A 16,356-nucleotide genomic window follows, 5' to 3' on the forward strand; every position below is an offset into this window, starting at 1 on the left:
ACATTATATTGTATATAAATAATATATAATAATTGAAAATTTAGCTATTGAAAATAATAAAATCGCTTCATCTATTCCAAGACATCTGACACCTGCCACTTGATAGCTGAACCAGATTTGGCCAAGAAATCTTATATGCTCAATTTCATTCCTCCAGGAAGTGTTTTAGATAACATTACCTATAGTTCATTCTGTTCATTAGTTGGAATATCACACATCCCTCTCACTTACTACTACTAGAAATAGCTGATTAGCCAAAACACATTCTAAAAAGTAGTGTGATAAAAAATGTAGGAAGATCAAGAAAACTAAACCTACATTTAAAATATATCTAAATTTAAGTTTGCAGTAGCAAAATGAGGAAACCACTGAAAGTTTGAGAACTAGAATTAGCTTTATTAGAATTGAAATAGAATTCCAGAAGTTCTCTTATATGTAATAATTCCAGTCACAGAACTAATAGACCAGCAAGCTTAAAAGCTGTGCTTTCTTGGGTAGACAGAAGAAACCAAATATACCTAGTGGCCTCAGATTGCAAAAAGCTACATTAAAGCCTATCCTGGCAAGCACTTTAGAAGACAGCTTGCCCTCGGGAATAATCAAATGAAGTGTAACTTGGGCATGTGTGAAATGTTCACTCATCAACAGTCTGCTCACTCACTAAATGTTCCTTGAAAGCTTTTCAAAAAACGGGCATTAGGGATACAATGGTATGGTGACTGATCTAAAACTGGAGTGCATGGTGGTGAATGCTGTAAAAATGGCATTTTGGGTAAAATGTTGGAAGGAAATGTGCTTGTATTTCCAGCTGCTTTAGTACAGAGGAGAGTCTTAAATCAGCTAATGCTTATATTTCATATTGTCTTTGTTGTGATATTAGGATGGATCCTTACAGAGAGAAATGAATCTCCCTATTATTTGGGAAAAAAATATACAGAAAATGTTGGGAAGATAAGGAAAGAAGGAACAGCTGAACAGACTTTCATTTGAATACTCCCAGGGTTTTCAAACTATCTGACATTGAACATTCTCAAGGGGATTTCAGAAACTGGAGTTGTTAAAGGGAGAGTTGGAAATAATTACAGTTACAGTTCTAGTCTGCACCACAAGAGAAGCTTAGGATTCAGTTTTCTTACAGGAAAGCAGTATGATTTCTTCAGTATTTTAAAAAAAAGGTAACAAGATCTTAGTAGCTGCTGTCTAGTAAGTCTACGTAACTGTACGTACAAATAATAATGGAGTTCTTACTGAAAGGATCCACCCTAAAATGAGCTAGCTTCAGAATGGGATCGTCAGCACAATGTAATGTAAGCATTATATAACCTGAAATGTGAGACCCCTCTCCCAATTACTGAAGATTCTGCGAACACAAGCTTTCTTCTGTAAACCACTTACAGAAATCTTTCAGCCTCTCATGTAATTTCCATGAGAATAAAGACTTAGTATGAACCCGGGTGACTACTTGTCCGAATCTAAATTCATTCCTTCATTTCACATACAGTAGTCCCCCTTCTCTGTGGGGGATACATTCCAAGACCACTGGGGGATGCTTAAAACTGCCAATAGTACACACCTTCATTTCACATACAGTAGTCCTCCCTTCTCTGCGGGGGATACATTCCAAGACCCCTGGGGGATGCCTAAAACTGCCAGTAGTACAGAACACTATACTCTTTTTTTTTTTTTTTAATATTTTTTTAATTTATTTGACAGAGACAGCAAGAGAAGGAACACAAGCAGGGGGGAGCGGGAGAGGGAGAAGCAGGCTTCCCGCCAAGCAGGGAACCTGATGCGGGGCTCGATCCCAGGACCCTGGGATCATGACCCGAGCTGAAGGAAAACGCTTAACGACTGAGCCACTCAGGCGTCCCTATACTCTTTTCCTATACATACCTATGATGAAGTTTAACTTACAAATTAGGCATGGCAAGAGATTAATAATAACTAATAGTAAAATACAATTGTAACAGTATACTGTAATAAAAGTTACATGAATGTGGTCACAAAATTTCTTACTGTACTGTAGCCATCTTCCTTGTGATGATATGATATGGTAAAATACCTATGTGATATGAAGTATGGTAAATGATGTAGGCATTGTGATGTGGTGTTAGGCTAGCATTGTGATGTAGTGTTAGGCTACTACTGACCTGAGGATAGGTCAGAAAGGGGATCATCTGCTTCTGGATCGCGGTTGGCGCAGGTTACTAAAATTGTGGAAAGTGAGTAGTGAATAAGGGCATGCTACCATAGTAACTCTTTCTAACTCAATGCTAAATAACATTCCAGAATTTTTAATTTGCTCCTGTTATCTATGCCAACAAAAAGATACATAAAAAAGGAAGTTGTAAGAATTTATAAGACTGACAGTTATCTCTGGGAAATGGAACTAGATGATTAGAGAATGACACTATAGGGTTTTTTCTTTTTGTACCATGAGTTTATAATAAACCCACTGGGTTCTTATCCAATCACTATCATCAAACCACTGTTATAATTTTAAATCCATTATGTCCCAGCTGACTACTCTCCAGGATAAAATCTAAAAACTTGAGTATGTAAGGCCCTGCATGAGTTGGTTCCTTCTTTACTCAGCCATATCTCCTAATCGTCATATGATTTATCTTGATGCACACAAGTTACTTTTTAAGTTCTGGATACTTCATGTTACAATCTGTTGTTCTGCAAGGACTGATGAATTCCTTCTTACCAAGGTAAGGTTCATTGGAATGGAGGGGATGAGAAAGGGGCCGTGCATTACTGATCCCATCAGACACGGGTAGGAAGGATGCACCCTTGTTTTGACAAGACTTAATAGAAAACCCAATCCAAAAGCCCACGAAAAAGATCTCTACCAAGTTCTACCAATCAGAGATGTTTCTCTGGGAAAGCTGTTCAGTTAACTTAAATTCAGTGTTTACATGAAAAAAATAAAAGGTGGTTTAATTCTGTGATGGAACATACAGGAGAATGGGCCTGGGAAAGAGAGACTTTATTAAGAACAATAAGGAGAATACTGGACACAGAGGTATCAGGAAGAATTTTATGTTGCTACTTTGCTAAGGAAATAAAGCTATTTTCATATAAGTTCTAAGTAATGCCAAAAACAGATGTTTAAGGGCATTATTAGCATTTTATGTAAAGAGATAAATTATCAAAATAACCACCTGAAAGAGCATAAGTGCCTCTGAAGAGGGGAATTGGGAGGGAGGGCTGGGAACCATTGTTTTTTTAAAACAAACTTGTGGAATGGCTTTTGGAACAACATGCATGTGCAGTTTTGATAAAACAATTAGCATATGCAGAAACAGAGACAAGCAAGTCTGTGTTGGCCACTGTGGTAAAAGCAGATGAAGCAGATACCCAACTTAGAATTAGTAGCAGGTATTGGAAACCTCATCAACACAAATGACAGAGGTTCAATTAAAAATTTCAATGTTATTAGACCAATGGCACCTTTCTTTTACAGATAAGGAAACTGAGGCACAGGTTATACAGTTCACTAAGGATCAGAGCCAATTACAGAAGGTATGTTTTCCAGAGTTAGTCCTATTCTGGATAGAACTGAGGGAAATTCAAATTAGGCAAGAGAAGTTACTGTAGATTGAAAAAATGGCTGCAATTATCCCTCTTCATGTGCCCAATCCCTACCTGAGCCTGAAGTTTCTCATCTTTTGAATCTGGCCTGGGTTTGCGACTTGCTTTGACCAAAAGAATGTGGTGGAAGTGACAGCCAACTACAGACATGCAAGTTTTAAGCCACTGAGTTTTAAGGTGGCTATTACATGGAAATTGCTGATAGAGTTGTTGTGTTTATATAAAAATCAGGTTAAAAGAGGTCATAAAAGAATAAAAACAGATTTGAGGTACAGTATAATTCATGTAGTTAGAAAAGACACAAACTGGGCCATTTAAAACAACTCCGAAGAGAACTCTTGTCTGACATTGTTCCTGAACATCCAAAGACTAATGTCAGGTGAGCTCACTACTGACTCTTAGTGGGAATACAAGTCTCCTAGGAATGGAATCTTCAGGTCCAATTCAAGGACCTTAGGTAGATGTGTCCAAAGGAGGGATCACATCCACTGAGACGATGAGGGGATTTGCTAGTTCCCAGTCCTTTAGGGATCCTTCTGAGTGGACAGAGGATGGAACAAAGGCCGATTCTTGTTCATTAGAAGGGGATCCTCTTCAACCCTCATCGGCATTTTATCTCAATCTTTGAGATTGGAAACAGGTTACCAAGAATCTGCCGCTTAAAAGATTCATTCTTTTGGACTGGGAATGAGGATTCAGACAACCCAGTCTTCCTCTAAAACACTCTGTAAAGACACAGCACAGAAGTGGAATGCTAGAAAACCTCAAATTATAAAAATGGAATGAAACCAAGCTCCTTAACTAACCAAACAACACACACAAATACTTGACCTCCAGTATAGCAACACATCTGGGCAGAAACCAGACTTGATTTAATAATAACTCCAACTCAAGTGGTTGTAAAGAAAAATTTTAAACCTGAATAGTGATTTATGAACAGATTTGCAGATTTGCTCTGGTGAATGGGCCCCACTATTCTTAAGACTTGCCATATAGCTGTTAGATGCCTATATTTTTTGCCGGCATCTATATATGAAGTGAGACTATAATGACTCAAATTAACTTTGGTTTCAACACTTCAGGTGTATCAAATATTTAGATGTCTGTGTGTATATATACATATAAAAATTATGTATGTTGTGTATATATATAAATTATGTACATGTTTATATATATAAATTATGTTCATATCTCAACTGAAGAGAGTATATCTGAGATCTATAGGAGATGATGTATACTTGGTCAAAGGTGGCTGCTTAAGTCAGTGAGTTGTTTGTTGTTTTTTTGTTAAGTCAAAAGTTTGATATCCTTAACTCCCTAGTTTTTCCCAGCCTCCAAGTCTCAGCTGTATACTTATTTCTTCCCTCCCCAGTCCAGTGATTTTTTTTTTTAGTGATTAATATTTGAGGGAAGCCAAGTCATTTATTCTGGATTAAACCTGAAGTTAATGAAGTTTCAGTTCATAGTTTTTCCAAACCAACTAATGTAAAAATTCACATTTTCCAGAGTTGAGTACTATAAGGCTTTGTAGAAGTCACATGTAAAAAAACTACTGCAAAGACCTAGTGGAAAATTAGAGAAAAGGCTAAAAATAAAATCAGAGGTGTGGATCACTTTAAAAATTGCATATGCATTAGAGTGAGTCTTAAAGGGTTAGATGTGTATGAAGAAGCATTAAAAAGTAGTTCCAACAGCTATATACTTTTCATTTGTGGAATGAAGAATTTCATAGTTTAATCAGAAACTTAAAATGCTATTCTAAAATAGACATATTTCATTACTTTAGCATGGAAGATTCCTACTAGCCAGAACCACCACCACCCAAAGTTCCTTTGGATATTAAGTCCTTATGTTTTTATATCACATTATAGGACATAGGAAAAAGTATATTTAGGCTGCGAAAGGAATACTGCAGTATTATAACTTATAATTAAGAAGCATTTCTCATTTAGCTTAGTTGAAAACAAATATTTTAGTGTTTAAGGAAAATTTATTGTCTTAACTATTTCTACATAAATACAACTTTTTCTATATTAAACAAAAATACTTACCACAAAACACCATACAAAATGGTAAAACTGGATAGATAAACCTGAATTCTTTGTGGCTCAACATGCTATAATAAAAAAAGATATTAAGAGAATTACATGACAGTTTGAGAAATAAATATATTTAAAAATGAAATATAATAGCAATCTGTTTTTCTAAATACTGAGACTGAATTTCATGCTTCAGGATGCAGTCTCATTATTTTTTAGTTACAAGGTGATGATGTGTTAAAAGTAATCCTAATATTTGATGTCAAAGTGAAATTCTAAAGTACACTACATTCTAAAAAAGATTTCTATTACCAATCCAATTAAGTCATATTACTCAAATTTGGAATAAAGATACATGCTTATTATATATATATATTATATATATTTTTTCATTTAAAAATATAATTTCTTATCCTTCAATACTTAAAATTTTGGTAGTTTTAGTTTTTAAAAGCAAATAAAATTTTTTCAACTTCTTAAAAATTGAATGTAATCCTTGTCAAGCAAACTATACATATCAGAAGTATTCATTCTGAGCATCAGCATAATTATTACCTTTTCTGTCTGCTAAATAATCCCCACTAACAAATCATAAGAGTTAATACATGTCCAGAAGATAAACAGTTTACTTTCTGAAGAATTTAAATTCTTGGTAACATTAAAAAAATAATTATTTGAACAAATAAAATCTTACCTATAAACTAGCAGTGTCCACAGCACAGTTACCAAAAGTATTCGGTACCTCCTTGGGGCCAGAAAGCAGCCATGAATAAAGAAGGGTAAGTGAGTCCCCAAAACAGCTGGAAATCCTTGACTGAAGTACCAGTGCCATGGATGAGAACCATAAAATGTTCCCAAATTCTGAAGCACGTTGAATTTCAAGAAGTTATACTGAACCAGGGTCCACTGGCATAGTTGATGGAAAAAGAAATAGAAATGTATTAGTGCCAAGTATGAATCTTTGGCATTAGGGAATTTGGCAGAATCTTGAATGAAGTCTAAAAACCAAACAGTACTTTATATTAATAATTTTGATTAATAACCACATGAAATCATTCTTTATTCATTTTAATGTTCTAAGTTTTAATGTGTTCTGTTAATTTGTAAAAAATTAGGTTTCTGTAATTCAAGAAAACATGAATAAATGTTCATATGTATTTTGACAATGTAAGTTTTACAAACAGAGATAAAGAAGATCCTCAAAAATAGGTTTTATATGAGTATGTGTGTTACCCATATTAAAAACTTTAGTACCTTATATATCACACATTAAAATAAAGCTCTGAGAACATTACCTTTTGAATTGTCACACAAAGCAGATAATAACAGCAACAACAGCAGTTAACAATAAGTGCTCATTTCTGCCACGCACTATTGTAAGCATTTACATGCATTATTTCATTTAATCCTTCAACCTTATGAAACAGGTACCACAGTTATTTCCAGTTAAGGAAACTGGCAAGAAAGGTACATAACTTATCCAAGGTCACATAGCTAATAATGAAGGTACTAGGTTTCAAATTCTGGCAATCTGATTCCAGAGCCCCTAAGTGACTTAAAATTGGGGAACTTAAAAACAACCAAAGGCCATTACCAACAGTCATGACATTAAAATGTCAAATCAAATGGCTGAAGAGAGTATTCTGATTAATTTGAAATTCTGAATGATTAACTTGAGGTCAATTAAAATTTAAAAATTTAACCATTGTTACAAACCTGACTAAATTGTACAAACTTGACAAAAATGCCATAAAATGGACTCCTTTTAACTTCAACTATGAATATACAATTCTGTTTTATAGAAAACACAGCAAATTGATGAAAGGCATATGCCAATAGTTTTTTTTTAATGTATCCCATAAAATTTTTAAAAAGTGATTTGCCTGCGTTCCCAAATATTCACAGGATTAATAGGTCAGGTTGAGTTTTTAGTGTAATGTGTAATAAATGGTTAGATTAAAAATAGCTGTTAGCTTAATATATTTTTACTTACTTGACCAAAAAAAATACGATCAATTATAAGAGACAAACTCAAATTGACAAATCTGAAAAACAAAACAGAAGGGTGATTAACATTCTGAACTTACTGAAAATCCAATACTGGCATATGGCTTTGCAAATGCTTGGTATCAAAAGTCACTTTAAAAATGACCTACAATTTTGCCAGCCGAATATGGATTTACATGTTGAAAGATCTTTCACTGATAGATGCTGTATTTAAGGAAAGTTTCTAAAAGTAATAAACACTGCATTATCTATTGCTGCACAACAAATTACCCTAAACATTGGCAACTTAAAACTATGAACATTTATTACCTCATCATTCTGTGGGTCAATAATCCAAGTGGAGCTTAGCTGGGTGTCTCTGGGTCAAAGCCCCTCATGAACTGTCAAAATGTTGCCTGGGGCTAGAGTTTCATCTGAAGGCTGACTGATGCTGGTGGGGAAATCTGCTTCCAAGCTCACTCAACACAGCTGTTGGCAGGGCTCAGTCTCCCAAATGAGACCTTTTTTTTTTTTTTTTTTAAAGATGACCTCCTGACATGGAGACTGGCATCCCCCAGGGTAGGTCAGCAAAGAGAGAGTAAGATGGGCATCTAACATGGATGCCACAGTCCTTTTATTACAGAGCGTTAGCAGCACTTCAAAAAGCTCTTCTATCTTTCCAACCAATCTCCACTCCCTTCCTAAAGGTGACCGTTATCCTGACTTCTGATAGGGTAGATGTTTTGCCTTTTACTGAATTTTAAAAAAATGAAATCACACTGTAGTACTCATGTACAGTTTCCTTCAATCATGCTTGTGAGACTTAACCACATTTTTTGTATATTGCAGTAGTTCATTTATAATACTATATTGTATTCCACTGAATTAATATGCCACAGTGTATTTATTCTGTTGATGGACACTGCTTTCCTTTTTTTTTTTTAAGCTATTATGAACAGTGCTATGAACATTCTTTTATGTGCCTTTTGTTTCCCATATATATGTATATACATTTCTGCTGAGTATATACCTAGGATTGAATTACTGGGCCCCAGGGTGTAAGTGCAATCAGCCTTTAGTAAATTCTTACAGTTTTCCAAAGTGGTTGTATCAATTTATATCCCCACAGGAATATATAAAGGCTCTATATCCTTTCAGGCATTTGGGTAGATGTATACTAGAATGTCATGGTGGTTTTAATTTACATTTCCTTGGTGACTAATGAGGTGAGTATCTTTATACTTCTTGGCCATTTAAATATCTTTTGAAGTACCTGTTCAGGTCTTTTAATCAATTTTCTGTTATCTTTTTCTTACAGATTTGTACAAGTTCTGTATATAATTGATAGACGGTTTTTCTTGGTGTTGTGTTTTGTACTGCAAATATCTTCTGGTCTGTGGCTTGCTTTTTCACTCTTAATGGTGAATCTGATGAAAAGAAGTCTTGAATTTTAATGTATTCAAATGTATTTATCTTTTCCTTTATAGTTAATACTTACTACATTTTATTTAAGAAAGCTTTGCCTGCCTCAAGGTCATGAAGATATTATATCATATCTTGAAGAAGTGCAACTCTTTTACCTTTACATTAAGATCTATAATTCCCTGGATTTTTATTTATTTTTTTGTTTATGGTGGCAAGTAGGGATCAATATTAATTTTTCTCCCATATGGATATCCAGATAATTATATATTTATTGAAAAGACTATCCTTTCTCTACTATAGTGCCTTATCACTGTTATCATAAATGAGTGACTTGCTGGACTGATGTGTCCCACCAGTCTATTTGTTTTACCTTGCACTGATTCTGAGTTGTTTTAATTACTGTTACTTTGTAGTAAGTCTTAATATCTAGTAGTGTAAGTCATCCAACATTTCTTTCTCTATGATTCTTTTAGATAATATTGGTATTTTGCATTCCACATAAAAATTTAAAATCAATTTTATCAGTTCATACACATACACGCCCCGTACTGGGCTTTAATTGGAACTGCACTGAATATACAGATCACAGTTTGGGGAGAGCTGATATCTCTAAAATATTGAATCTTTCATCCATGAACGTGATATACCCTTCCATTTATTTAGGTCTTCATTAGTTTCTCCCAATAATGTTTTATAGCTTCCTGTGTAGAGTTCTTGTATATCTTTCATTATTTTATTCATAGACATCTGATTTTTTTTTAAGATTTTATTTGCGAAAGAGAATGAGAGACAGAGAGCATGAGAGCATCTGATGTTTTTTGATGCCACCATAAATGGTATTTCTGTTTTCCTTTTAATTTTTTATTTTGACATAATCTCTGACTGAGAAAAGTTGCAAGAATAGTATAAAGAATTCCCATAAATCCTTCACCTAGATTCCCCAAATGTTAACATTTTACCATATTTGCTTTATCTTTTTCTTTCTCTTTAAATTTGTATTTTTTTCTGAACTGTTTAATAAGTTGCAGACATCATTCACCTTTATCCCTATACTTCAGTGGGTATTTCCTAAAAACAAAATTCTCTTACATAAATCACAAATAATCAGAGCCATGAAATATTAAATTTTTATGGCTATCTAATTTACACCTTGTTCAGATTCTACCAATTGTCCCAATAATGTCCTTTATACAAAGAAAAAAAAAAAAACCCTGATTATTTGTTGTGTTCACTTGTTCTATCTCTGTAGTCTCCTTTAATCTAGAATATTTCCTTAATCTTTCCTTGTCACTCATGACTGGCATCTTTGAAGAATACAGGTCAGTTATTTTCTAGAATGTACCTCAATTTGGGTTTGTCTGATGTTTTTTCATGAATAGATTCAGGTTATGCATTATGGCAGTAATACCATAGAAGAGACAGGGTGTTTTCTCTGCTTTTGATCTGGTGTCTCATGATAGTGATCTGTCCAATTACTGGCAATGTTAACTTTGATCCCTTTTTTTTTTTATTATTTATTTTTAAAAGATTTTATTTTTAAGTAATCTCTTTACCCGATGTGGGGTTTGAACCCACAACACTGAGATCGAGAGTTGCATGCTCTGCCAACTGAGCCAGCCAGGCACCCCTTAACTTTTCCACTGTAAATTATGTTATCCTTTGTAATTAATAAATATTTTATGGGGAGACACTTTGAGACTATATAAATATCCTGTTATTCCTCAAACTTTTACGCACTCGTTTTAGTATCCAAATGAAATCAATATTTGTCTATTCACCTTGTATTTAGTGAACATGCTGAATTTATTTACTAACCCTAATAGTTTACCTCTAGATTCTTTTGGATTTTCTACATACAATCACATATAGTTTTCTTTCTTCCTTTCCAACCATTTGTTTTTCTTGCCTTACTGCACTAGCTAGGACATATACTGTTAAACAGCAGGGGAAATAATGAGCATCCATGTATCTTCTGTGATCACAGGGAAAAGGATTTCAGTGCTTCAATACTTAGTATGATTTTGCTATAACATTTTATAGAAATCTTTGTCGTATTAGTGAAGTCCCTTTCTATTACACATTTTCTAATGGTTGTTCCCTCCTCTCCCATCATGAGTAGGTTTTTAATTTTATCATGTGGCTTTTCTGTGTCTATTAAGATTGTCCTATGAATTTTCTCCTTTATTCTGTTAATGTCATGAATCATACTGATTGATTTTAAAATACTAAACCTACTTCACATTCCTGAACTAAAACCAATCTTGGTTATGATGTATACTTTTTTTTTTTTTTTTAGAGAGAGAGAGCATGTGCGCAAGTAGGGGGGAAGGAAGGGGCAGAGGGAAAGGGAGAGAATCAAAAGCAGGTTCCACACCCAGCACGGGGCCGATCTCATGACCCTGAGATCATGACCCAAGCTGAAACCAAAAGTCAGATGCTTAATCAACTGAGCCACCCAGGCACCCCACTCTTTTTTAATATATTGCTAGATTCAATTTGGTAAGATTTGTTTAAGAATTTTGCATTCATAGTCATGAGAGATACTGATTTATAATTGACTTTTCTTGTAACGTCCTTGTCAGATTTTGGGATCAAGGGTATGGTATCTTCATTACAAGAGTTGGGAAATGTTATTCTTTTTCTATTCTGTGGAAAAGTTTATGTGGATTGATGTTTCTTCTTCCTTAAACATATGGTAGCATTCACCAGTGAAGCCGTCTGAGCCTGGTGTTTCTTTGTTTAAAGTCCTTAATTACAAATTAACTTTAATATATATAGTACTATTCATATTTACTATTTCCTCTTTTGTCAGTTTTGGTAAGTTGTATTTTTCTAGGAATTTGTCCATTTCATTTAAGTTGTCAAACTTACTAGCAAAAGTTGTCCATAATATCCTCTTCTTATCTCCTTAATGCCTGTAATATCTATAACGATGTCCCATACTTTGTTTTGTCTTGCTAATTGTTGGTGAAAATGTGGCAGCTGAAAGGCAACTGAATTATGTTTGATTTTACAGAATGAATGACAAAATGATGTCCCAAATTCTCAAAGTCATGTAAAAGGCAAAGAGAAGTAGGTCCATACATATTAGAAACTTTCCTAAGACTAATGCAAGATTTTTCTCTATAGAGATACTTTTCCTGTCTGGATATGCTACTGTTTTAATTTTTTTTTTTCTTTTCTTTCTTTTTAAATAAATAGCCCTAGGTGCTAGAGGTTTGGTGTTCCAGTCCCAGTTCTGACCCTAACCAGCCCAAAGATCTTACAGGTATCATTTCCTTCTCTGAGCCTCCAATGCCTCATATGTAAAGTGGGGTGATAGATGAATTTTGTGTTTTTTTAAAATAAACTCTACCTCCAACATGAAGCTTGAACTCATGACCCTGAGATCAAGTTGCATGCTCTACCAATGAGCCACAGGTGCCTGCAACTGGTTATTTTTAAAGGGTGTTTAATACATAAAAGGCTGTTGGCTGGGCCGACTCAGTACACCAACACTTGAGAGTATAAGACTAATTAGGACTGTGAATCATATTTGTTATGCACTGTACAATTTCAAAGTATTTTCACATACATTATCTCATTTGTTCTTTTGTATATTTCCCTTCAAAATAAACAAGACAAGCATTTTGATTTATATGAATAGGCTCCTTCCCAGGCCTTTATAGCTTGAAGCAGCTGATTCCCTAGGTCTGGCAAACTCATGTTCATTTTTGATATTATTTAAAACATCATCTACTTTGTAAACCTTCTATTAATGTTTCCCCTGCAAGCAGAATTAGGCTTTTTTATTATCTGTTCTACAACATTTTGTTATATAACTACTTAGAACACTCTATACTGCTGATCAAGAATTACTGTTGTATCTCTTTCCCCCCCCCACAGATTTTGACCTCGGGAGTAGACACTGCATCTTACTTACTTCTGAATCATCAAATGCTTGATACAAAGCAGGCTAAATGCTTGTTGAATGAATAAACTATACATTGTATTGCAATGAAAAAAAAGGCTTTTTATCTCCCTGTGTAAAAGCCTACATAATCTGAGCCCTTGCTATCTCTCTGACCTCATCATCATACTCTCCCAAGTTCACTCTCCTTTAGCCATACCAGTCTCCTTGCTGTTCCTTGAATATGCCAAATACACCTTTATGTCAAGGTCTTTGCACTTGCTGGTCTCTTTGCCTGGAATATTCTTTCCTTATTGTCTCAATTCCTTTAGGTTTTGGCTCCAATGTTACCTTATCATGACAGTCTTCCCTAGTTACCCTATAAAAATTCTATCCTTATCTCTCATGTTTCCCTATAGCATTTATCACTTGACAGATAGATATTACCCCTATGTTTTTAGTTTTCTGTCTTCTCCCACTAGAATATAAACTTCATGAAGGCAGGGACTTTGTTAAGTTGCCGTATCTCCAGCATCTGGAACAGTACCTGGCACATACTAGGATTAAACAAATATTTGCTGAATGAATAATACATTAAAGATAATGTTAATAAATCTGAGAAATGACAACAGTGGCAACTTGGCAGAAGATGATTTAGCCCTTTTTAATTCCTACCCAAAAATACTCATACAGAGTGAATACTAGTATATTAAAAAGATTACTGTTCTAAGAATCAGAATGCATTCGGCCCTTCAATAAATAACTGTTTTGGATACTCTACTAGATACTTGGGATAAGTATGATCCTAGGAGCTCAAAATTAGAAGACATGGGCTTTTGTTTTGTTTTTTTGCACAGGGGCCATGCTAATTTTTGTATTGTCCCAATTTTAGTATATATGCTATTGAATTGAGCACAGAAGACATGGGTTTCAATACCAGTTCCATCACAGCAACCAACCCAATGACTCTCGCTAATGCATGTTTAATTTCACTGAGCTGCCCTCACCCACCCACCCCTTTCCTTACTACAAACTAAAAATACCTACATTGTCTAGATCCAAGAATTGTGAAAGTCATGAGGTAATATATAAATACACATTATAAATTATAAAGCCTTATACAAATGTAAAAGAATCAAGGATCTCTAAAATGTACTTGAGAAATAGGAAATGAAGTACAGAAAAGTTCTAAGTGAGAAAAGTTCCAAAGATCCCCACTTATGCAAATTAAAATAATTATAGTTAATAATCATAAATATAAAAATACAAAATATAAATTTGGAAATATTGTTTCCTTAGTCTGATAATTCTCATTGACATTAGAAGATATAATAATTGACTATGAGATGTAAAATCTTGTTCACAATCTGTAATTTATAGGTTATGGACATTAATAGATGGATTGTAGCCATACTTACCCTATAGGTAAAAACTGATGCAGAATAAGATCAAGCTTTTTCTGTTCTTGCCAGAAATGTCTGAAGACCAAAGGTATCCATGGAATGATAGCTGTGGGACGAATTATGAAGGCAAGTGCCACCAGGGACAAGTACTTGACACTATAAGCAAAGAAAATATATTGTCAAGACAACTAGGAAATGAGTGTAGAAGTTATCTACTTTATGCTGTGATATAATTTTTTTTTTTTAATGGGGGCATTTTCCTTTTGGTATAAATAGCTATGTGAAGTTGGGTAAGTTACTTATACTTTTTTTTTTTTTAAAGATTTTATTTATTTATTTTTTTGAGAGAGAGAGAGAGAGAGAAACAGCATGAGAGGGGATAGGGTCAGAGGGAGAAGCAGGCTCCCTGCCAAGCTGGGAGCCCGATGTGGGACTCGATCCCAGGACTCCGGGATCATGACCTGAGCCGAAGGCAGTCGCTTAACCAACTGAGCCACCCAGGCGCCCTACTTATACTTTTTGACTCAATTTTTCTCCTCCATAAAAAGAGGTAATATCTAAGGTCTTTTTCAGCTCTAATATCCCAATTTTAGTATTTTAAATTCAGAACTTATTCTATGTCTTAATGTTGGTCTTGTTTTGCCAAAAAGGTATACTAACTTTTAGCCATACAACTCTGCCAATTGCTTTCCTGATGGAAAAATTATCAAGTCTCTCCTAAGGAGATAAAAGAAAATCACACAAAACCATTCTCTAAGAAAAAAAGAATAAATGCATTTAAGGAAATATTAGGATTACTTAGGCAATGTTGGGCTTCTTAGTACATACAATTTTGTTTTGAAAGTAAGTGCTAATCTTATCCAAATGAAAGATCTATATGTATAATTGATAAAAAGCCTACCATACAAACCTCTAAGATCACGGATAGAAATGTGGATTTTTACTATTAGGACTTCACTCAATAAATAGCTAAAGAAGACTATATTAATTTAATCATGAGGACTACAGACAGTAGATTATCATATGGAAATAGTGTTAGCCCTGCTAAAAATTGAAAGCAAGCAAAATAAAACTTTTTGGTACCATTGTGTATCTATTAACTAAGTAGGAGCTATAGAGAAATTTCTAATGTTGGTGAGGATGTAAGAGCAGGGATTTCAAATTCAAATGCTTACAGAGACCACATAAGTAAATGAGTGATGTAGACCGTGGGCAGGCTCTGATATTGTCATGAAGGAATCTTGGCCCAAAATGTTGCTGGGCCTCTCATAAACTAGAAACCCAGATTTTATGTAAGATCTCCCAATTTTAAAACTTTGCCAAGTAGTTTCTTCAAAAAACAAAAACAAAAACCCTTATGCAGGTGAAATAAAACACATTCATAGGTTGGTTTGATTTGCACGCATCCTAATTGCTACTTCTGCTACAGTCAAACTACTGAGAGGACACCCAAGTGTATACTTCAGTCCTGACCTCACTCCAAACTTTCAGACTTGGATTTCTTACTCTTTTCTGAATATTTCTACATAGATCTCTACTGGCACTCAAGATCAAAGCACCTGAAATGAGCCCAAAACCTTCCCTGAAACCTATTCAGTGTCTAATATTTAATAGTATTACTCAGTTTCTCAGTCTTAAAATTTGAGAGTCCCTTAAATGGCAGCATCTCACCCCACACATCCTTCCCATTCCCATCATTTTACATTAAGCCCTGTCACTTGTCTGGAATATTTTCATAGTTGCTGTCTTCTTTTTTTTGTATTGCCCCCCAAATATTCCTTTACTTAATATCATTGTCATTAACAACACTTACTGAGCATTTACTTTGTAAGAGGCCCTGCGCTATACACTTTATATAGGTTCTCATTTAATTCTGAGAGATGTTTCACTGTTACCATTTTACAGAAATCAATGCTTAGATATTCTCAGTCCATCCTTAAAGAAAACTTTCATTTATAAAATTTGCATTTTTAAAGGAGTTTGCAAAATGTCATATATTCTAAAGCCAGGAATAGTA

The 16,356-nt window shown here is 34.4% G+C and overlaps 1 protein-coding gene across 1 annotated transcript in view; it reads right to left on the reverse strand.

Annotated features, from left to right (window-relative positions):
- The window catches only part of PIGB (phosphatidylinositol glycan anchor biosynthesis class B), a 37,610-nt gene that overhangs the window by 4,553 nt on the left and 16,701 nt on the right, over positions 1 to 16,356 (reverse strand). The window contains exons 6-9 of the mRNA XM_036078266.2: positions 14,355 to 14,495; positions 7,630 to 7,681; positions 6,331 to 6,542; positions 5,649 to 5,713 (exon numbers count right to left, since the gene is read on the reverse strand). Of these exons, the coding sequence (XP_035934159.1) occupies positions 5,649 to 5,713; positions 6,331 to 6,542; positions 7,630 to 7,681; positions 14,355 to 14,495 (470 nt within the window). The remainder of the gene's footprint in view (positions 1 to 5,648; positions 5,714 to 6,330; positions 6,543 to 7,629; positions 7,682 to 14,354; positions 14,496 to 16,356) is intronic.

Source organism: Halichoerus grypus, chromosome 8 (assembly GCF_964656455.1).
Source record: "Halichoerus grypus chromosome 8, mHalGry1.hap1.1, whole genome shotgun sequence".
Taxonomy (NCBI): domain Eukaryota; kingdom Metazoa; phylum Chordata; class Mammalia; order Carnivora; family Phocidae; genus Halichoerus; species Halichoerus grypus.